The 23,948-nt window shown below is 43.5% G+C and overlaps 1 protein-coding gene across 1 annotated transcript in view; it reads right to left on the reverse strand.

The window, feature by feature from the left end:
• Positions 1-6,395: 6,395 nt before the first annotated feature.
• Positions 6,396-23,948, reverse strand: part of LOC133350841 (b(0,+)-type amino acid transporter 1-like) — a 31,135-nt gene continuing 13,582 nt past the window's right edge. The window contains exons 3-5 of the mRNA XM_061565617.1: positions 21,373-21,504; positions 13,477-13,841; positions 6,396-9,885 (exon numbers count right to left, since the gene is read on the reverse strand). Coding sequence (XP_061421601.1) covers positions 9,634-9,885; positions 13,477-13,841; positions 21,373-21,504 — 749 coding nt within the window. The 3' untranslated portion in view covers positions 6,396-9,633. The remainder of the gene's footprint in view (positions 9,886-13,476; positions 13,842-21,372; positions 21,505-23,948) is intronic.

Genomic DNA, 23,948 nt, shown 5'->3' on the forward strand with positions numbered 1-23,948 from the left:
AATAAAAAAACAATAGGTTAATTGACTTCTAAGAATTACATGGGGGTGACATTGGCGTTGTAATCACACGGAAACGCCTTGTTTATTAAGAGGAGACGTTTCAATAATTGAAATATTTGTATGAAGAACATCCACGGTTAATTGCCTCACCGCTCTCGGGGGGATACTCGTTTGTTGCGCGCACAATTAAAGGGGTCAACTTTAGTCGCCAGTGCCACACGGGGGGGTTGCCACCTGGTAAGTGACACCTCAAGACACAAAGATCCCCCGTATAGCCTTAACAGACTGTAGGGGCAAGTGCTGTTAGCGAGCACCTATGAAGGCCGGAACGGTACACGAAGGGGTAGGTGGGCCAGCAACCACGCCCGACCGCCTTTGTCTCCCCAGTGGCGATGTTTACACACCGCACCAGGTACTCATTTGAGGCTGAGTTGACCTAGGGGAGGCCCGGGACCGGTTCAAATAATCGTCACTGGTGTTGGCCGTGAGCGGGAATCGAACCCGTGTCGCCGGGTTCATAGCGCAGCGCGCTAACCGCTACACCACCGCTCCCCACTATGCGCGCACACACACACACACAGGCACACACACACACAGGCACACACACACAGAGACACACACCACAGTTGCAGCTGACGTTAACGATGCCCCCCACCCACCCCACCCTACTCAAGCAATGCCCCCTCCTGTCAAATGGGTCGTCATTTATGTCCGTTGCTTTGACAAGTGCCGCTCCTTTCATAGCGGCGTGGACCTTGGCTCCGCGTTTGTGTAAACAAACACCTCCCCCCCCAGCCCTGGAGTGCTTCATTCGATGCACTCACCCACCAGGTGGAGACGAGTAAACCCAAACCAGTTGATACGATACATCGGAAACAAAAGAGACGTTTAATATAGAGAAATTAAACGCAAGTGCCGGGGCCTGTAGCATTTGTTATGAAGGGGCCCTAAATAAAATAAAAACACGTAATATTAAAACACACAATTTTTTATTGCATAGTAAAGTAATTGTATTTTGTCACTTGCTATACAGCCAGATAATAGGACAAATTGCTAACCTTAAACACCCAGTCGTTCATAAAAGTCGAAGGCAGTATAGTACTACAGTAATAGATCAAGTGCAGAATCACTGAACTGGAATTGATAGCTTGAAAGCATTTAGCGCGGGGCCCTTGAAAGTGCGGGGTCGTAGCATTATGTAGCTACTTTTGCTACTAGGATAATCAGGCACTGGTTAACCGTTGATTTGCGTTAATCTCCCCCCTCGCTTAATTGGCTGTAATTGACATGCATGTGGTTGTGAGCTCAAAACTAAACACTAAACTCTAAGCGATTTGCTACTCCAATGAGCATTGAGGTTTTGTGCTCATCTTGTTTACAGGCTTGAGCCAGCGGTGGGAATTCCACATTCCCATGCCAGGGCAGAGTCTGACCATGGGACAACCAATGTTATTTCCCAACGAAGCAGAACTGGGCGCTAGCTCCAGTGAAGTTCCAGCTCAGATCCTCACACACCAGAAGGCCAACAACCAGGCTCGAAAAAAAGCTGTCTCTGGTGTGGACCAATCAGTTTCAAAGACAATGCATATATTACACTGGTCAACACACTTTTTCTGGCATAAGGTATTCCACGATTCTAAGGTAATTTTGGGGTGCTGATTCCAAATCTGGCATCAGTTTTTGTCTATCACATCAGGTTTTGTAGATATCAAATATTGCATTTTCAATAAAAACTGCAGAAGAAAAATATTAAATAAATGTGGATATCCACATACAATTATATTATAAACACACTATCCTAAAAATACAGCACCATATTTTAATACTAAAGCAGTCACTGACTCGAAAAAACTTGCAATCATAAGTGACAGAGTTAATTTCGGGTAAAATCAATGAAAATGGGGTATGCCGATAGCATAAAATGAGATGTGATAGAGCAAATCTGAGATCAGATTTGGAATCAGCATCCTGAAATTAGTCTAAAACAGCTGCAAAAGTCCAGGCCAGAAAAAATGTTTTTTTTTGTTGACCAGTGTTATAAAAGTATGTTTGCATATATTATCAGTGTTTTTTGTTGGCATATCCACATGTATTGTGGTTAATGCAGACATGATTCCTTATGAAAAGGTTTCAGTTTGGTGTTTCAAAATCTTAACACCTGTTTTATTGCCAGAAAAAAGGGGAAAACCTATACTAAATATTTTTATTTCAAATATTAATTCACTGGAATTCATTAGCCATTAACATTTTAATTAAAAAAATAGTATTAAAAATGTTACTAAAATCGATCCCAATCCAATTTAACGTAAGACATTTTCCAATTTCAACATCTCACGTTATTTCATTTCCCCCTGCTAGTAGTTATTCATGGGTGATTGCAAGGTAAACACATTCCTGCGGAGGGAGTTGGTAGTAACGTTGGGTTGCTCGGTCAATGGCCAGGGTCAACGGCGGCGTGGTGTATTCCGCAAATATGCCCGACTGTGAGGGCGGGCACAAGCTGGCGTGAGTAGGTTAAACGTTCCTTCGGAGTGGGCAGGTAGGAACTTGATTGGACAGCGCGGCGTTCAGTGGGGGGGGCAGTTGGATGAGTGGGCATGTTTACCCTTCCCCCCACCCTCCCCGACATCGTCAACCAATCGGGGCGTTGCTCGGTGTTCGGTGGGGAGGGGATTGCATGAGTGGGCGTGTTTACACCCCACCTCTACCAATGGCGGCCCCGCTCGGCGTTTGGGGGGGGGGAGTTGGATGATTGGGCGTGGTTACCTTCCCCCCACCCTCCCCGACATCCTCAACCAATCGTGGCCCTGCTCGGCGGTCGGTGGGGGGGTGCATGGGTGGGCTGCATTCCGATACACGACAGACAAATAATCCCTGGTGGGCAGTGTGGAACCTTTTGTTCCTACCTGTAAAATATTGAGTTTAATAAGGGCACCACGGGGTGACCAACCCTTCCTCACCAGCCCCACCCCTCCCACCCCCCACCCAGCCCCTCCCCACCCTCCCCTCCCAACCAAGCCCCTCCCTCCCCACCCTCCCCTCTCCACCCAGCCCCACCCACCCCTACCATATTTGGAATTCACGACGGATAGAACAATCCCCCGTGGGCTGGTGTAACCAGGAGGTTACTATCAGTATAATTTGCATTCATCGTTATCACCTACATTGTAAACTTGGCTGTTGTTGAAGCCGAACGCATGATCTATGGCCTCCAAAATGTTCAACACTGCATGTGGCTTCCGAAATATTCCTGCCCTATTAATCGCAGTTATTGGTTTCAAACCTCTTAAAAGCAGACTAGTTTGATTTACCCACTTGAAAATATTCTCTACTCTCCTGGCTTTGTTTTAGGGGTTGTACCATAATTGCAGTGAAATAAACATGTTTTTACATATTTTGTTTCTATAGAAGGCAACATCTGTTTTTTTCTTCTTCACAATTTGCACTTACGAAAACAGGAAACGTGTTCTTTAATGTGGGCATATAACTGAGGACCAGTGTCACCAACGTAAAAAACATCATAATTGCTGCAAGGAATTTATAAAACCACCCAACTTTTATACTTTAGTGGAATAGGGTATTTTGGATTACTTTATATTTTGCAACGAATTCGTTGGTGTGTATGTGTGTATGTACGTGAAGTGGGGAGCGGTGGTGTAGCGGTTAGCGTGCTGCGTTACGAATCTGGCGACCCGGGTTCGATTACCTGAACCGGTCCTGGGCCTCCGCTAGGTCGACTCAGCCTCAGCCTCAAATGAGTACCTGGCGCGGTGTGTAAACATCGCTGCTAGGGAGACAAAGGCGGTCGGGCGTGGTGCTGGCCACCCACCCCCTCGTGTACCGTTCCGGCCTTCATAGGTGCTCGCTAACAGCACTTGCCCCTACAGTCTGTTAAGGCTATATGGGGGATCTTTGATCTTTGATGTACGTGATTTGTGATAAAAGTGATCCTCAGTTTGACTGCATCTTTAAGTATCTTCGTGTATTCGTACAGTTCCCATTATGAGTTCTGAGCATGCATCTCATCATCATTCAACAATTGCTCCACGTTATATCTATATCATCTTCTGTATTCATGACAACGGCAGTGTTGCCTTTATCCTCTTATAAGGTGGTAATGTATTGAGTGTTCTTCAATTTAGGAAGTGCTGTACATTGTTCTTCAGACAAATTTGAAGTAGTTGGGCATTTGTTAATTCCATGAATTGTGTTTGTGTAAAGTAATTATTTGGCATGACCCTCTAATGCGGCAGTGGCTGTACGTACAACGGCTGCGATCTTGTCAACAGGAACCATCTCAGGCATCACATTAAACTTAACCCTTTTGACAGCGAATACATGTGGTCTTTGTTCAAGTTTAAATCGTAACAATTCATCACCCATCTTCTTGGTTATTTCGGTAAAGTCACGTAGAAGGGAAGTAATAAAATAATAAAAATAAAGCATAATAAAATTATTCTCACGACGTTTCGGCCACAACGCAAGCAGCCGTCCTCAGGTGGAGAACAGAGTCTGAGTCTCATTCAGACTCTGTCTACTTGACGGATCTGTTCTCCACCTGAGGACGTCTGCTTGCGTTGTGGCCGAAACGTCGTGAGAATTATTTTATTATGTTTTATTTTTATTATTTTATTACTTCCCTTCTACGTGACTTTACCGAAAGAACCAAGAAGATGAATCCCTGCAGTCACGAAAGCTTTAAATCGAAATTTAATTCATCACCCAACTTATCCAATGGTTGAATATTATCAATGCCAAGCTTTGCTAACTTTTCCTTCCGTCTAGTTAGCACATTCTTGCGTTCCGGATCGTATGAGACGTGGTTGCGAATTTGCTTGTGAAATAAATACAATTCAGATTGGTTTAGCAAGTCAAGTTTGCATAGCATGTAATTCCCAAATTATTTTTTACATTACAGCTTGGCATGGTGGGGGGGGATATTTGTATCTGTGGTTAAATCATGGCTTTATTTTGGTGTTTTCGAAAAGTTTATTGGTTTAGCCATGTTTGTTTGTTGTAGTACAGAGTTAGACTGATGGCCTTAATCTAAGTTGTCTTGTGGTTGTTGTTGGTTGTTTGACTTGCATCCCACTGGGATTTTTACACACAGCGTTGGTGTACGGTGATTTTTTCTGCAATATTTTGCTGTCTTTTCTTGGATTTTCTGTTTGCACTTAGTCACATATTCACTTTAAGATGTTTTTTGTTCATGTTTTAGTTTTTTGTTTGTTTCGGTTGCACCCGATTCAAGAGCCGAATGGCTCACAGGGCTATACCTAATAAATGAACTTGAAATCATGAGCCCGCATGCTCAGTTTTCAGAATTGTGAGAGTTATTTACTTGTTTTTAGCTCTGTGCAGCGCCTTGCGACCTCTGGGTTAAACGCGCTTTATAAATGTAAATTACTATTATTAATTGCTCTGAATTCTGCGTGGACGTACACATCAACGAAAATGAAAACACTTTGATTGTTTGCATGCTATATTAAATGCCAAAAGGCGTTCAGACTTATATTCATATATATTTTGCTTGATTGGAGCATGGGGCCTGCCTCATAGCGCTCTTATAAATTCTATTTTAAACAGGCATAGACGGAGGTAAAGTCACGTGACCAGGTTGGCAGCGCACTTCACTGGCAATCACGATGACCAATCCCAGCCACGGCTTAACACCAGTGGCATTAACAGTATCTAAACTGGTCATGATCCACCCACCACCCCTCACCACCCACTCGTCAATTCCTCCACCGTCCTTTACCGACACGCACTGACCAGCATGGTGAATTATGGTCAAACTAGCTCGATGCCTCCTGAGAGGCCTTCATCCAGCAGTCAATAGGTCACTACTCATGACGATGATGATGATACATTTTTAGGCACAGTGGCCTTCAATCTTGAAAAAACCAAAACATATCTTCTGACTCATGTCTCAGTGTAATACAATTAGGCAATAGTTGCTGACTTTATTTTCCTTCTTTTCATTATTAATTGATGAGACTTGAGTAATAATTCCCTTAATCATTGGTTTGTCCTGCATGTTTTTCGGCAAAAAAACGTGTTTTTGAAGAAGCACCCAGGACGTTGAGCAAAAACGTCAGACATCGTGTCGAACAATGCGCCGTGCAGTCTGAAAACACATCCGAGCACTTTTTAGCACAACCACGAAGCCCACGCAGTCGTATCGAGCAGTTAACTAACCAGAGAGCGGACGAGCAAACAATGGGTGACAACTTAGCTCATAGATGCACTGGCACACTCTGAATTTCATACAGCTAAACACAAGGGAAATCAACACACGTGAGTTTAAATTTTTTTCATTTCATGATTTTATTACATCAATTCAACTCCTGGCACTGGAGCAATGACACGTTGAACAGAAATCATGATATGTGGAGAACAGTATTCGCATAATATTGTAATGTGCATCACGGGAGGGCAAAACATCTCATGACGAGGAAAATTACGATTCAGGCCTACGGAATGGGATAGCTCAGCATAACTTATTTAAGAAGGTCACGTCAAAACAGGCTGCACACAGTTACACATTTCCAGTATCAATGGCACAATCAGCATTAGCAGTGGCAGCGTGTGAGAAGTGAGGGGCTATTATGTCATGCATGTTATAATTTTCTAAATCCTACGGCTCCAATTGGGTTTTCTGGTTGCTTAGAAGGCTATTTTGAGGGGCATTGTGGGTGACGAAGGGCAATTAATTGGGTTTAGTTCCAGGCCCTGTTTTTTTTTTATCTCAGGCTCAGTTTTGACCACGACTTGGCAACATGAAATTCGAGAGGAGCGAGTCGAGAGTTTGCTGAGATAGAGGAATGATACATTTATGCGTGATATGATAGGTCTTCAGTGAACGTCGTATGGTCCATTTTTCAAAATAGTGTTACAACCTGATTATGTTTGCTCATAAAAATCATAAAAAACACGTTTCTTCAAGCAGTATAAAATAACCAAAAAAACACAAATTAAAGCTGTAAATAAATACCTTTTAACGTAGTGCCTTGACAAAGTTTTTAGAGTAATTCACAGCAAGGCAGTTTATATGATATCAGCATTTTCATCATCATATAATAATTTCTTCTGTGACTGACAGCATGTACGTTATAATCGTTATATATTGTAATATATATACGCATAGTAAGTAGTTGAAACATTCTTCTGAATACAACAAAGCAGGTAACAACGCAATCACAATGTGAATTAGAATTATAAAGTTTGAGAAACCGATATCGCTAAAATCATCATATCGTGAAATTTTATATTTTATCACATCGTGAAAAATGATTCCATTGCAACCCAATTCGCAAGTAAAACGGCAAGTGCGCAAGCTAAGTGTGCAATGCGCTTAACGTGAGCTGCTCATAACATTTACAGCTGAAAATATAGTACGCCACTGTGCGGAATAACATATAGCTAGTATATATTTAAACGTTGCAAAAAGTTTGGCGGTTTTGCTCATTAATTTAAGAGCGCTTAATGTCCATGTTCTTTCTCCCCATAGAGTCTTAATTTTTAAACACATCTGACTCAAAGTGTGAACTCAACCTTGTAAAACGTAAATACTGCATTCGTGGCCTTTTTAAATGCCCCTTGTTCTCAGTTCCTTCAGATGGCTATCTCGAGATCAAACAGCAACATGCAAAAGCCTTGCTGCGTGTAAAAAACATAAATTCAAATGCACGGTGCATTTTACACCTGAGAAAAATAACGAGGTCATTCAAAATTCCGGTTGTACGCTTGCTTAAAAATTCTGTTTCAAAATCCAAAGTTACATTTGTTAGGGTGTGTAATTAAAACTTTTCTTATTTCATTTATATTATTATTGTATTTCTTCCCTTAAGGCAGCATGACAAAGCATGCGAATAACGTGGCCTTTCTTTAAAAAAGCAACCAAATTTAGGCCAAACATGTCATTGCTATTATCACCATCAGTCATAGTCCACGAATGGGTGACGGCTTCCCTATGCCATTCCTGCACATTCACTGATATCATGGCACCACCTCCAGAGTGGTCGTTCTCTTGTGCACATTCTATCCCTTGGAATACAAATCCATCGCAATTCTTATCCATAGGCCGCTATCATCCCATCTCGTGAAATGTCCTGCCCAAGGACAGCGTGCTTCACTTAACAGTCGCCATGTCATTGTTGCCTGATTCTTGTGTCCCTCTTTCCACCTCTGTAATTCCCAGCATGCATTTCTCTATGCTTCTTTAAATATGTCAGTGACTTTAATCCACATGTGAAAACGTGAATATGCTTTGATTCAGTAATTTCTCAGTCAAAGAACACGTTTTTTGATATGTTTATTTAAATTATTTAAATGTACGCAAGTGCATCAACGTTAAACGTATTCACTTCAGTAATATCACACTTTGACATTTGCGAGAAGTCAAGGTGGAGATCTGACAGTACGATTAGCTTCCAATCAGAGATTTCGATCCCACTCAGTGGTCCATTCAGCCGATTTCTTCCCCGTGGTGGATGAAATAAGTATAATTATTATAATAGTAAAATACATGTTAATAAGTATCATGCAGCGCCACGGTGGCGAGATGTTAACGACCTCACCTCGTGGGTTCGATGCCGACCCTGACTCCTGAATATTTGAAGTTTTCATGTTCTCCACGTGGTCGCGTGGATTTTTCTCCGGGACCTCCGGTTTTTCCCTCCACATTTAGAATCATGCGTTTAGAGTCCTTTGGCTGCTGTACATTTCCACATGATTACCCACTTCATTGAGCAATAATTTGTGTACAGGTTGCTTTGAAAAAGAGCTATATACTGGACGTCAGTGGGCCTTACGTGGTAAAATAAAAATAGTTTAGTTTGATTTTGAAGGAACTCATTTGTGTTTTTTCTTCTAAGTAGAATGGGCTACAGTCCCCACCTGTCAGACATATATTTGAATTTCTACCATCGTCTTAGAATCAGCAGTCGAATGAGTGCTGTACAAACAATAAAAATAGTTTAGTTTGATTTTGAAGGAACTCATTTGTGGTTGTTCTTCTAAGTAGACTGGGCCACAGTCCCCACCTGTCAGACATATATTTGAATTTCCACCATCGTCTTAGAATCAGCAGTCGAATGAGTGCTGTACAAACAATGCTAATTTGGATATTATGATGCATTATACCAATGGGAATACTTGAGTATATTTGGTATTCATAGCATTGTTAAAGTGCACTCAAGCAACATGTTTTACAGACGAGCATAGTCTGCCAGTCGGGGAGGGGGTGGCAGTGGTGCTCTGAGGTTTGAACATATCTGGTATTTTGAAAATAAATTCTCCAGATTCGGCCTACTTTTTAAAGTAATGTAATGGGACCTTGAACTACCACCGTGAAGCAAAAACGAAGCACATTTTTCGCAAATCTGTGGTCAATACACCCACAGCATTAACCAGGGCGGCCACTGGGCTTCGAACCGCAGACCTCTACAATGAGCGGCGGACACGCTAAACCGCTTGGCCACGTCGGGTCGTTGACGACGTGACTCTAACCACGCGGCGCTAACAACGGCAGCACCCGCCTGGCCCTCCACCTTAGGTGCAGACAGGTGAAGGCGCGGCGAGCCGTCGCTGCGGACCATGAAACTTGCACGCGTGCGTCCGCGCGCCTCTTCGCTATCGCACATCGTCGACGCACGTGGCCGGCGCGACAGTCGGCGACACCTCGAGGAGGAGCTGCAGCCAGCAGGTGAGCGCGGGGAGGCACGGCACGCGCAGCTTGAAGTGCACGAAGGGCACGTAGAAGACAAATCCGGCGAGCACGAAGAGCAGTGCAAACAGGTACTCGTAGCGCGGAGACGACACGATGGGGGCGAGCACCAGGTACCCACACACGAGCACCACCACCACGGGTACAGGCCACAGCACCTGTGGGAAAGGAGAAGGGTGGATAAGAGGTGAATGAGAGCGGGTGGGTGGTGGTGGGGAGATGAGCGGTGAAATGGTTTTTCGTTTGCACCCAATGGTTTGTGTCACGTGGCTCGGATTCTTCTTGTGAAAACGAGCTGAGTGTAATAATTTGTGATACGTTGAATTGACATTTAATAATCAATTTACTTTGGTGATTTTAACCAGCCTGTCCAAAGATAACGTATGCATATATTTGCTGTACTGCCTTCCTCCAGGCACTGGATGTTTGTTAAATACCACCTTATCTCTGCTGCAATTTGGAAAGGGGCCTCACTGAAGTTGGTGTGATTAAGCAAAATCTATTTTTTTTGGTCTCAGTCCCTCAGTCCCTCTCTCTTTCTAACATTCAAACTCTCTGTTGAGTCGGGTAATCCATTCTTGATGCAGAGCGTTGTGTTATAGTGTTAGTACCTCCCGTGTAAGCGTAGAGGCCAGTTACGCATTGAACAGATTGCACTTCACAATGTTCACAATGGGTAGGGTTGACTCCTTCATGTTCCATTCGTGAAGGAAGTAGTCGCGCGCTGAGCTTGCGTTGTCCACACGCGATTTGAGTGCAGCACGTTGCCTTCTATGCAGGCTGAAGCCAGTTGATAATTCGTGCATCGGATCTATTCACATTGTTGCCAGAATAAGTGCGTCTATTGTGATGAAAGTATTGTAAAAAAAAAACACTGCCCATTGCTGAGAGAAAATTAGAGCAATGTTGGCTTGTCAGACCGGCACGACATTATTCTCTGGGCTGGTGGAAATAACCCCCAAGATTAAAAGCATGGTATGTTGTCAATATAAATAGACAAAGAAGCTACATCTTCTTGGCTCTTTCGGTAAAGTCACGTAGAAGGGAAATAATAAAAATAAAACAATAAAATAATTCTCACGACGTTTCGGCCACAACGCAAGCAGCCGTCCTCAGGTGAAGACCAGGTCTGTCGGGGAGACATTCAGACGCTGTCTCTCCGACAGACCTGGTCTTCACCTGAAGACGGCTGCTTGCGTTGTGGCCGAAACGTCGTGAGAATTATTTTGTTATGTTTTATTTTTCTTATTTTATTATTTCCCTTCTACGTGACTTTACCGAAAGAACCAAGAAGATGAATCCCTGCAGTCACGAAAGCTTTAAATCGAAAAGAAGGTACATTTGAGGATTCTCAAGGTTTAATTTGATACTCAAATGCTGTGATTGCTTGCATTATCGGCCCAGAGGAAAGGGCGCCACTCAGCAATCGAAGACGTGGAATGAAAATCCACGGGGGATGGCAGCGAACAACCAAAGGGCTGCCATTCAAATCCCAGTCAGGCATCAACTCAGCCACTCATTAGCATTCTTTGGTTTTCAGAATAAATACCGATTTTTGGGGAAAGCGTGGTTGTGGTTGTGCTGTGAAGAGGCTGGCTGCCCCCATAAGAATGTGGAATTCTCATCACTGACTCATGCCCCCCCTCCCCCAAATAGGTGTGCCCCAATATGAATTCGAGTTTGGAGATACCGTGACATGACTGGACTGTTTAGCATACATTGTATAATAAATTATAATACAAATTTGGATACGCGAGGCATCTATCTGTGACCAAATTTCATCAAGACGCTGTACAAGCGTGGAGAACGTGCCAGGAAGGAAAGAGATCACGCTTCAGGATTTTTTTCGTAGGTGGCAGGGGACTAACAAGACAGAGGCAAATCGTGAACACGCAGATGAATACAATTCATAGAGATAGCCCTTCTTTGGCAGTCGGAGAGGAGCAACGTTGTGTGCCTGGTTATGAACCGAGGTGTCTCAGAAATGTGGAATAGGAGGAGGTGTCTCCTGCCATCTGGTGCAGCAGAAGAAAATAAGCAACCTCCCATTGAGAGGAGGTTGACTCGAGGCATAAACAGATGGACTGATTGATGTACAATTTTGGTGTGATGCGATTGTGGAATTCTAATAGTTAGCGCGCATTCTACAAAAGCGATTCTGCCAAAATTTATTAATAATAATAATAGTTCAATTTGTAACGCGCGCAAATTTGCAGACGTAGTGGCCGCAACTCAGAGGCGTGGAGCCAAGCTCAGAGTCGCTCAAAAGCGTGATTGTAGAGGTGAGTTTGTAAGTCTCTCTTGAAAGAGGCGATTGAGGTGATGCTGCGAATGTGCAGAGGGATATCGTTCCAGACTGTTGGGGCTGCCACCGAGAAGCGGCGCATAGACGTGACCATCCTGGATCTTGGTATCAAGAGGAGGTCGTGAGTCGCGCTGCGCAGGCATCTGCCGTGTGCTGAGCTGCAAGTTGTCAATAATGAAGAAAGGTACGGCGGGCAGGCAATCAGTAGCCAGAGGAAGGCATAAAAGGAAATGGAGCAGGAGGTGCTGATGTCGGCACGCTCGTCATTCCGACGGATAACAGTCGAGATCATCGGTCAAAGTGTTTGCTGAGCACAGACTCAATGGCCCAAAATGCCAAGCAGTCAGCAAACAAACATCGCCGTTGAGTGTGTAACAGATCGGAGTTTGTTTGTTGAACTTCTTTCGCACCGTACGCAGCCAACCGTGCTAATCGGAGGTGCGGGGTAGGACAGCAAAGTAAACACAAAAAGCAGAAAATGAATTTCGATTTAAAGCTTTCGTGACTGCAGGGATTCATCTTCTTGGTGCTTTCGGTAAAGTCACGTAGAATTGAAATAATAAAATAATAAAAATAAAACATTATAAAATAATTCTCACGACGTTTTGGCCACAAGGCAAGTAGCCGTCCTCAGGTTGAGAACAGGTCTGTCGACCTACTTGCGTTGTGGCCGAAACGTCGTGAGAATTATTTTATTATGTTTTATTTTTATTATTTTATTATTTCAATTCTACGTGACTTTACCGAAAGAACCAAGAAGCAGAAAATGAGTTTTAAATCGAGATTTAAAAGTGCATAGCTCCAGTGGCTTCCTCATATCAGAAGGAAGAACGTTCCAGACGGCCGCAAAAGCGCATCTGAAAGAGCACGATGTGGTGACCGCCTTTGTTCGATGGCTGAGCCAAAAGCCGCTGCGAGGATGACCGGAGTTTGCGTGATGGTTTATGCTCCTTGACGAGATCAGCACGGTTTTGTGTTGATTGAGTGCGACCCTATCATCTATTTCAGAAGTGGGGAACGTCCGGCCCGCGGGCCGTATAAGGCCCGCAAAATCATTTGGGTCTGGCCCTGCCAAGACAACCGCAGGCGGGACTCGAAATTCAATAAATCTAGGAGCAAACCTGGAAAAGCAGTTGCGAGTAGCAACATCATCAACACCAGCTAACATCACACGCCTCACCAAAGAGAAGCAGTTCCAGCCATCACATTAGGGGTGAGTTAATGAAATGCTTGACCAAATATAACAGGCACATTTTTGAAGTTGATAATTTCGCATGGCCCGCGAATGCTGTTACAAATATCCAAATGGCCCCTGATCGATTTGTTCGGCAAACGGAAGCCAATGCGGCTCGGCGAGCACTGAACGGGCACGGGCGAATGTGGAACTCCTTCCGGCGCCGTCCCGATCGGAGGTGCCAGGGCATCATGTGACGGTGGCGCTCACCCTGTACGGCCTACGGAGGTCGGGCTCGCGGTAGCGCAGCACCAGCAGCCCCGCGCAGTTGAGCCCCACGAGCAACCAGGTGACGAAGCCGAAGTAGTTGGTGAGCATGATGAGGTCGGTGGGCAGGACGAAGGCGACGGACAGCAGCGTGGAGAAGGCGACGGCCGGCGTGGGCGTCTGGTGGCGCACGCTCAGCATGGCGAGCAAGGGCAGCGAGTGACCCTCGCGCGCCGCCGCGTAGTTGAGGCGGCCCATGACGAAGGCGCTGCAGTTGAGCGAGCCGAACGTCGACACGGCCACCGAGAGTGGCACGATCCATGAGAAGGAGCCGAGCACGCGGTCGCCCCACGTCACCGCCACGGCGGCTGTAGGGGTGGTGGGGGGGGTCGGCGAGAGATGCAGCAGAACAAGGCGAGGGATGCAGCAGGACCGTGGGAATCTCACACGCGTGCTGTTTAGCGCTCCGATGTGATTTCGGATTGCACTGCACGTTGTTTGGAATAATGGAGGCCACCACAGTGGCGAGATGTTAACTCCCTCGCCTGGTATGCAGGTAGTCGTGGGTTCGATCCCGAGCCTGACACCTGTATATTTGGAGTTTGCATGTTTCTCTCCCCGTGGTCGTGTCGATTTTTCTCTAGGTTCTTCAGTTTTTCTCTCTACATTTAGAAACATGCAAATAGAGTATTTAGCTGCTACAAATTTCTATATCATAAACCACTTCGTTGAGCTATAATTTGTGGCCAGGTCGCTTCTGAAAAAGAGTCATATAGCTGAGTGGGCCTTACCTGGTGAAATACAAAATATATTATTTTAATTTAGTCTGATATTTTGCTGCACGTCCTGAGAACTTCTTATGAATCTTCAAATTTCTGCTGAACGATTCAGTGAATTAATCATCATCAATATCAGCCATCGTCAATCCACTACTGGATGAAGACCTCCCCAAGCCACCGCCATCTTTCACGACTCTACGATGCAGCAATCCACCTAAGCGCCTGCTAACTAGCCAATTTCGACGCTCCATCTCCCTTCTGTACGTTCCTCTCAGACGCGTTCAGCATGATTAACTGAATTCAGTTCCTGAGGAAGCTGCCAGCGTGTGCGAAGAAGCGCCAGACTTTGTGCCGAATGATGAGCGGCACAACATGAAACACATCAGAGCACTCCGTCATACATCAGCTTAACTTAATTCCATTTCACAACTCGCATGCGATGTCATTACTCAGAGTCATTTTCACATTTTTCAAGGGAGACATTTGTTTAGAGAAATGATGAGTTCCGAATCGTGAATGTTTGAGGCCGCCTTGGATACAGTCCCACGTGTGCTGTGGCTACTGCTATACAGGATTCTATCGCTTTATGCCGTAAATTGTTTCAAAGTGAAATCGCATAGCACGAACCCCACAGTCACCCAACCCACAAGCCACCACACGAGACAGCTGCCTGCCGAGTGGTGCAGACAGTCCACACCAACAATGTTATTCCACATCCGACCGCATAGCCGCATATGAGCGAATTCAAACCGCATATAGCGAATTTTAGGTATAAATTGGTTGACCGCACGTATGGAAAAACGCATAAACCGAAACCACACGAAGCAAGGTAAACCTGGATTGTCAGAATCGTGACTGTAACACAGCTGTTTGACCTTGCAAGGCCCCTTGCTGACACTATGGGTAATTGGTCTTAGAGTTTGATAATCCATTGTGGGTATTATGTGATTTGACTGGTATACATTTTACCTGGGTAACAACAGTTGCGAGTAATGTTGCAGGAATCTCTGAGAATTGGCCACAATTTAAAGTCGCTTGTCGCTCATGGAAAGTGTGAGAACAAGGAGTAATTGTAATTTTAAAGAAAAATACATTTCTGTTTAAATAAAAAAATTCGGTGACGGGTAGTGAAGCATTAGCATTTCTGGTAAAAATCAAGTGAATAAAGAAAATGTTCAATGAAAACAATTCTACAGAGATACAAACCTCATAACGCTAAAATATAGTAAACCTTTTAGCTTCGACCCAATTTTAGTTTCCTGCTGAGAGTAATTTTAAATGTGAAATGGTTTTAAAGCAACTCGGAACCATAGTAAATTACATATTATGCTATTTGCTAAATTGAAATGGAATGAATTCCATAAACAAAAAACCCAGCTCAAAGGCTTGCTAATTAAATCACCACGCTGATGTCCTCTTTGATGCGAGCATTGTGCATTTCTGTGAATTTTATTTGGGCATGTAAATGATGTATTTCTCCTTGCATCTTGGAACATGAAAAAATAAATGCTTTTATTGCACCCCTTTGAAATGCAATAATTTATAAGGATCCCATGAGATGTTTAAACAACAGCAATTTCACAGGAATACTTTAGAATTAAAATATCCATTGTAATGAGAATTTGATGGTTTTAATGGTAATTTAAATGCACGGATGGGGAACTACCTTAATTCGTGTTATCACTACAAAGGGCTGTAAAGTTTCGCTCGTTAAAATTCGTGCTACAACAGATTTATTTTAGCCACATTTATCTTGGTTGCCACTGCAGTTGACGTTCAGAGACGATCCATGGAAATTATGGAAAGTAGGTGATTGAGTAAACTATGTCTAAGCGCAATGGATAACTTGATTTGTATGTCAACTGAGCAAGAATCTTAGAAAATGTTTAAAACAAATGAACCATTAGATAATCAAACTCTGACAACCTCCCCCCCCCCCCCCCCCATGATAAGGATGGGCTAACTGGCCAGGAAAAAAATCCATGCTAACACATCTACCAATACAATATTATGAATTCACTAAAGTGGATGATAACGTTTGTACTCAACATTTTTAAAGAACTGCGATAGAAAAAACAGGACCCTGCGGGGTGGGCTGGTAGGAATAATACTTAGTACCGGTACAGAGATATCGACCGGGTATAGAGGAGTTAAAGAAAAAAATACTGTATTCTAGTGTAACGTTAATTAAAAGTGTTTGTTTTGACAAGAAACGCTGTGAGATTTAAAGACTCGTAGTCTTTCATTTCCAACACCACCCTCAACACCACCCCTCCCACGGACGGACGGACGGACACATTACTCTATTGGTGGTTTGGTCCACTTCGTTCCTACCAGTATAATGTTGACTTGGCCCATGAGACTAAGCAATGCCCCATTACACAGCATAGACTATGTTGCTTGATTGCTATTTACATACTCTGTACAGCTGCTAATATGGCGTCATTGCATATGGGAGGTGAGCACGAGTGTATCCATTCATAAGTTTATGGGAACCTTGTTTACATCTTCCATTCTGTGTGGCCCACTTACGTCAAGCCATTAACATCAGCCAATTAACATAACACGTATATTATTGCAGTTCCGACAGTAATTATCACAGTAGCCTTGTTAATACAAGGAATTGGTATCTTGTGTGAAGGTAAGTAATGGATTTAGGCTATCGTGAGTGTTGTATATTAACCGTTGTGTGGCCGCAAGGACGGGAGTTGGGTGCTAATGTGCTCTCCCACAATCCCTTGCTTTGAACCACAATGCATTGGTGATCTTGTCAAAGAGCATAAACCATCACGCAAACTCGTATAAAGAGAAAATAATACATTAAATACTAGCATACGACGTTTCGATTGCACACACAAGCAATCATCATCAGGTATAAAATAGAAACGCAAATCTAGTATACTTAGAAATGTAATGTAATACAACAGAGAGTCGGATAACATAACAGTCAACACCCTACCTGGTTGATTACGTTCTTCCTGAGAATGCTAAATTTGTAATACAACAGAGAGTCGGATAACATAACAGTCAACACCCTACCTGGTTGATTACGTTCTTCCTGAGAATGCTAAATTTGTAATACAACAGAGAGTCGGATAACATAACAGTCAACACCCTACCTGGTTGATTACGTTCTTCCTGAGAATGCTAAATTTGTAATACAACAGAGAGTCGGATAACATAACAGTCAGCACCCTACCTGGTTGATTACGTTCTTCCTGAGAATGCTAAATTTGTAATACAACAGAGAGTCGGATAACATAACAGTCAACACCCTACCTGGTTGATTACGTTCTTCCTGAGAATGCTAAATTTGAGAGAGAAGAAGAACGTAATCAACCAGGTAGGATGTTGACTGTTATGTTATCCGACTCTCTGTTGTATTACATTACATTTCTAAGTATACTAGATTTGCGTTTCTATTTTGTACCTGATGATGATTGCTTGTGTTGCAATCGAAACGTCGTATGCTAGTATTTAATTTATTATTTTCTCTTTATACGTGACTTTACCGAAAGAACCAAAGAGTAATCCCTGCAGTCACGAAAGCTCCAAATTAAGTACGCAAACTCGTGTTATCCTTACGGCGGCTTTTGGATACCCACCGAATAAAGACGGTCACTGCAATGCACACTTTCAGGTCCTCTTCTACGGCCGTTTGGAACGCTCTTCCTTCCGATCTTAAAAATCCACTGGAGCTATGTAGTTTTTAATCATCTAGATTGAAAACGAAATTCTTCAGAACTGATTTTTGTGTTTAGTTCGTCGTCCTTCCCACACACTTCGGATTAGTATGGTTGGCTATGTATGGTACGAACAAAGTTCAACATACCTACTTAGTATGATGTGCATGGCCATTAAGAAATAGCAATTGAACTGTGGAACTGCCAAGCACGGTGTATATGATCAATGTGCTACTGAAGTGAAGCGTTTTCTATTGTCACTCTGGCCATAACAAATATAATGTGATATCGAATTGCATCGGTAGTTTTTTTCAAGATGGAAGCAGTAATCAAAAATGTTCCAACATGTATCGGTTTAGGACTCAAAATAAACAAAAGAAAATAGTTTGCATGTCCTTAAACTGCTTCTCAAACTGCACACCATGCTCAAACTGTTTTGTAAGTAAATGTTTTCGTTTAGCTTTTTAAAGTTTAGAATGCAATGTGCGTTCATGTTTGGAATGTGAGAGGTGTCCAATGAAACGATTATAATGGGAAATTGCTCCTTCTATCAAAATCCATGTAAAAACAATGATACCATTATAACTGGGTGCATTCTTAGGAGTCATTAAATAGTTATGGCGATTAACCATAGAGACCCCAGATATTAAACCACTTCAGTGTCCTTCCTGCTCTGACATGTAGTTTATAAACATGCTTGTTAAGGTTACACTGAAAATTCCCCAAATAAGCATGTGGAGACGCACGCTTGGAATTACGTTGAGAAAGAGAAACACATGGATTCGAGAAGACACGCAGGCTAATGGCATAATTCAAATTGTTGAGGGAAGTAACCGGGCTTGGCCATGACACGTTGCTAAAAGGAATGATGACTCATGCTCAACAATGGGATAAGCAACCGAGCAGTCGAAAGCGTTTGAGATGAACGTCCAGGAGGGAGATGGAGCGACGAAATTGTCTCGTTAGCAGGCGCTTAGGTGGATTGCCCGCATCGCAGAGTCGCGAAAGGTGGCGGTGGCTTGGGGAGGCCTTCATCCAGTCGTGGATTGACTATGGCCGATATTGATGATGATTCATTCACTGAATTGTGCAGCAGAAATTTTATTAGGAAACACAATATATATTTTTAAGCATAAGCTAAGCTTGGTAAATTTGGAGAAGTAAGATTGCACGGAAAAAAGATAAAAAATAGTTGCACAAACCAAAATAATTATTTTATGTTTAGCATCATATTATTTTAACCGTAATATCTGATAGTGAAACATTGTCATAAATATAACATGTTCATGGGAATGTAATCGTAAGTAAATTGCTACAAAGACAATGTTCTTGCAATGACGACTGAGCTCTGTAGCATCAGGTAATTGGGACATGTATAAAGTTTTATAAAGTGAGCAATATCCAGTGAAAATATTGAAATAGAAAAAACTCGTTCTCTATATGCCTTGGGTGTTTTCTTGCTAATTTTAAAGAGGTTATGGGAACAAACTGATGTGACAGGGCAAGCTATGTCATCTATATAATTGCAGAGCATCTTAAAATTATTGCTACGGAGTAAACCTACCACGTAATAATAATGCTGTCTAGACAGCATCATAACACAACCCTTGAGCTGTCATGTGACGACTTTGTGCAGTAATAATCTTCCTCTTGAAAGTGTCCCAATGAGCAAAAAGCCAACAACAATGCAGCAGCAGAGACCTGTTTTTGCAGGATTTTTCTGTTTTGCGTGTAGTCACTTTAAGATGTTTCTCGTTCATGTTTTTGTTTTGTTGCGGTTGCACCCGAGTCACGAGCCACATGACTCGCAGGGTTATACCTATTTAATTAAACTGAAAACCTAAAATGAAAAACCGAGCATAGCGCACGTCCATTGTTCTTCCTCGCGTGCATCACTAACTACAAGGGTGTTGCCGCGCTCACGTGACGTGGCGCGTCCCGAAAACACTGGCTTGGGTTTTTCAGACTGAAAAGCCCAGCAAGTCACGGTTGGCTACGTACGGTGCGAAAGACGTTCGATGAACATAACATAACAATCTGCCAACCGCTGCTAGTGACCCGTGGCAGTCTCGCGCCGGTGGCTGGCGAGCACATTCGTGTGGGTAATAATTGGAAGGCAGTAAAGGCAGTCAAAACGCACGTTGCTCAATCTGTCTGGCTGTGTCGGTGGCCTTGAATGCTGCACCTGTTTGTACAGGTGTCTTAGGACTGAAGGACTGAAGGTCGTGTTCTTGACCTGGGTGGGAGACCTAATTCCCCGTGGGGCCTTATTCAGCTGTTTCTGTTCAACGTGAATTCCTACGCTCTGTTTATGATGGTCATCAGCAACCAAACAATTACATGCTTTTTCGTTATATAATTACAAAAAAAACCACTACTCTATCGCCATACACGTTATTATGCTTTTAGTTTTACAATTCAAGAACGTCTCAGATATACAAGTATAGCCTATTACCAAATCACCCAGAATATACCAGATCCCATCAGAGCTCAGAGGCTTAACAGGGGGTTTACGCTGGAGAGCGCGTGGAATGGGGGCCCGCATGCACCAACCCCACTGACCGGTGTGGTGAATTCTGATCAAATAACCCCCATGACCTGCAGGGCGTGGGGAGGCCCTCATGCAGCAGTGGATTGGCAAAAGGACTGCACATGCACACCTAAACTACACTCTCTCCGTGGAAAGTCACATTAACAATGTTCCAACGCGCTGTGTTGAAGGATCCTGTGAGGTTTTCAAATATCTCGGTATTCCATTAGGACATTCCTCAACAAAAGTGAATATTTTGGAAGTGAATGTGAAATCAATATCCAGATTTTTAAAAAGTGCGTTTTACGTACAATAAGGTATGCGCCTCTGCCCCATGTACATTATTCTACCTTTGTGTTATTTATGTGTAGGCGAGGAATACGAATGTCAATGAGCACGCCTGCACGGATGAGTGAATAAATAATAATAATTTACAGCCGTTTGTCAATCAAATGTTGCGTGATGGCCTCCCCACGCAAGGTCATTCGTGGGGTTTTTGTTGTTGTTGACTGTACACTGGTCAGCGTGGGATGGTGAAGATGGTTACCCGGAGTGGTTCAGATATCGCTTGACACTGACGATGTTGGCCATGTCCACAAATCATACGCAGGTCCCCGGGTTCAAAGTGCAGTGCACTCAGCCCAAGTAAATAAACATGTAAGCAAGATCAAATATATATACTGCATTTAGAATCCGCGGTGCTTACCTGGTCTAGAAATGTACAACTATGTTTAACAATGCACTGGCCTCACAAAACACACACACACACAACATGCTATAATCTGTACATTAATCAGAGGCGACGGTGAAGAAAATAACGTAATGTGCTATAGGTGAGAGGAGTGTGGTGGTGCACGGAATGCTGCTGAAATTCTAATTCAACACAGGAAGCGGGGCTTGCACTCACCTGAAGATATGATCTCCCTCGGAGTCAAGACGGTCAGGTACGAGATGTTCACCAGCACGTAGAATGCAGTGACCAGGGGCACTGACACCAAGATGCAGCGTATGATGTTCTTGTGCACATCCTTGAGCTCCTCTGAAAATGTGACGTCACCGCTTATTAGGATGCGTTTTTATTTTCTTGGTTCTTTCGGTAAAGTCACATGTGTGAAATCCACACACCTGATGATGATTACTTGTGTTGCAGTCGAAACGTCGTGATGATTTCCATCTCAAATGAGCACTGAGGCAGCGCTTAACTCCTGTTTACAGCCTTGAGTCATTGATGAAAGTTCCACATTCCTATGGTAAGGGCGAATCTCTCCGTAGAGTAGCCACTCAGAGCTTCCCCGCAAAGTGGTGCTCATTTTATTAATCCCAGAGGGGTGATGGGCCGAGATAAGCCCTCAACCAGGATTCGAACTCATATCCTACTGCTTAAGAACCGCTTGCTCTACTACGGTGCCACCTGGCAGGCTTCATGTTTCGATTTAAAGCTTTCGTGACTGCAGGGATTCATATTCTTGGTTCTTTCGGTAAAGTCACGTAGAAGGGAAATAATAAAATTAAAAAATTAAAAAATTCTCACGACAGCTCTGTTCTTCACCTGAGGACGGCTGCTTGCGTTGTGGCCGAAACGTCGTGAGAATTTTTTTTTTCTACGTGACTTTACCGAAAGAACCAAGAATGTGAATCCCTGCAGTCACGAAAGCTTTAAATCAAAATGTAGGATGTGTTTTATTTACTTTCCACCTCGTGTGTAACAAACGTTATGACAAAGTGCAAAATTCGTCGCTGCGTTTTTCCAAAATTATGATTCTGGAGATACATTTAACAAATATATAAAAAGAGGGAAACTGCGTCTATTTTGCGTTGCAAGGTTTTTGCCCTCGTGCATTTTTACGCACGGGCAGCTTCAGCGTCGCTCACGGGCCACAGGCATGTCCCCTGTCGACCCCAATCGCTTGTCACTTAAGGCCGAAGCGCCGAGCGAGCCGTGCGGAGGAGGGTAGCGTTTGGCCGCTTGCGCACACGCGAGTAATCATGGCAACAAGGGTCGAGATCAATGAAACAGCCTGTAATGGTAAACTCGTAATCGATTCCTTATGGGATGAGCTTGATTGCTCTGGAAGATCCGAGTTAAACAGAACTACGTACAAGTGATTGGCCACGCAGCCTCCTCCTATAGACTCCTGCGGTTTAATGTTCAACGGGAGTAAATTGTAGCTTGAACACAATCTACATGAATGGGTCATCGGTGGGGGGGAGTGGGAGTTTGTCGATTAGCCACCTCGGTGGCAGATTGCAAGGTTTGGGGATGGTTCAGGCTCACATTTTGCCAGTAATGCCTTGGTACAATATTAGAGCAGCAGCAGCAGCAGGGTCTTCTCTTAATTCAATTTTAAAGATTTTTTGACATTCAACAAGGTCGTCGTGCACCAGCAAAAAGTCCCAAAACTTGAGAATTTTTTTTTTGTCAAATTACCCACGATTACAAATAGGAGCACAACAATGAAAAATGAGAGTGTCCCGTCATTGTCCGCTTGCTTGCTGGGGAAGATGAGCACGCGTTTCTGAGCTCGGGGTGACGCACGCTCGGGCTCATTCAGCACGATAATTGGCGAGCAGATGATGGAACGATTTGATCTACCGTCCTCCACTCCCACCTGTCGAATTTTAAATAGGGAAGCCCGAAGCTTGCAGTGCTTCCAGTGGCCAAGGCCGACGAAAGGGCTTTCTTCGCTGTGTATCTCGTGGCTTAGAATCACATCGAGCGGTGACAAAATACGAGCTGCGAGATACTCCCGCCGTCACAAGCAGGTACACTTATACGCGCGAGGTGTCCAAAATGTCAAAAAATATATATTTTTTATCTCCAGCAGATAACCAATTGCTTTGCAATGGGAAATAAGAGACGGCTGTCAATCTCACACTCTTCTAACAATGCAGTACTCGTTCGACTAAGATAAATCAGCTTTTTTAAAGTAATAAAAAGGCAAGATAATAGGTATTGTGAGTTTTTTTTTATACTCTCTAGGATTTAAAGAATGTTCCGGCAAAAAAATGCCATGAATAGGAGCACAAATTGAAAAGTTAGAGCAATTTTAAATTAACCGGTTAAGTCTTCTGTATACGGTTCACCCATTTCTGTGATGTTTCTACCTATTATACGTCTTTTGAATTTATTTCGCCGTTGAAATTCCTTTCAATGGTCATTTGTTACACGGGAAATCCATTTTAGCCACTTACCCAGCTAGTTTTGGTGGAAGTAGCCCGAAACCACTTACAACAACAGAGTTATTGTTGGGGTGGAGAGGCACCCAGCCAGTAGCCAGCCAAGAAACTCGAGGCAGAGATTATTGTAACGGCAGTATGATGTAGTTTTATTATACTAGTGCCAATTTTTCAAACCCTGCCATAATACATCTGTAGTCAGCGACTTCTGCGACACGCCGTGTAGAGGGTACTTCTTCTTTTATTTTCTCACACTGAGCACAACACAGGCCAACACTTATTCTTCCTCACACTGAGTACAACACG

Source organism: Lethenteron reissneri, chromosome 35, assembly GCF_015708825.2.
Source record: "Lethenteron reissneri isolate LAM-NWPU_2019-01 chromosome 35, ASM1570882v1, whole genome shotgun sequence".
Lineage (NCBI taxonomy): Eukaryota > Metazoa > Chordata > Hyperoartia > Petromyzontiformes > Petromyzontidae > Lethenteron > Lethenteron reissneri.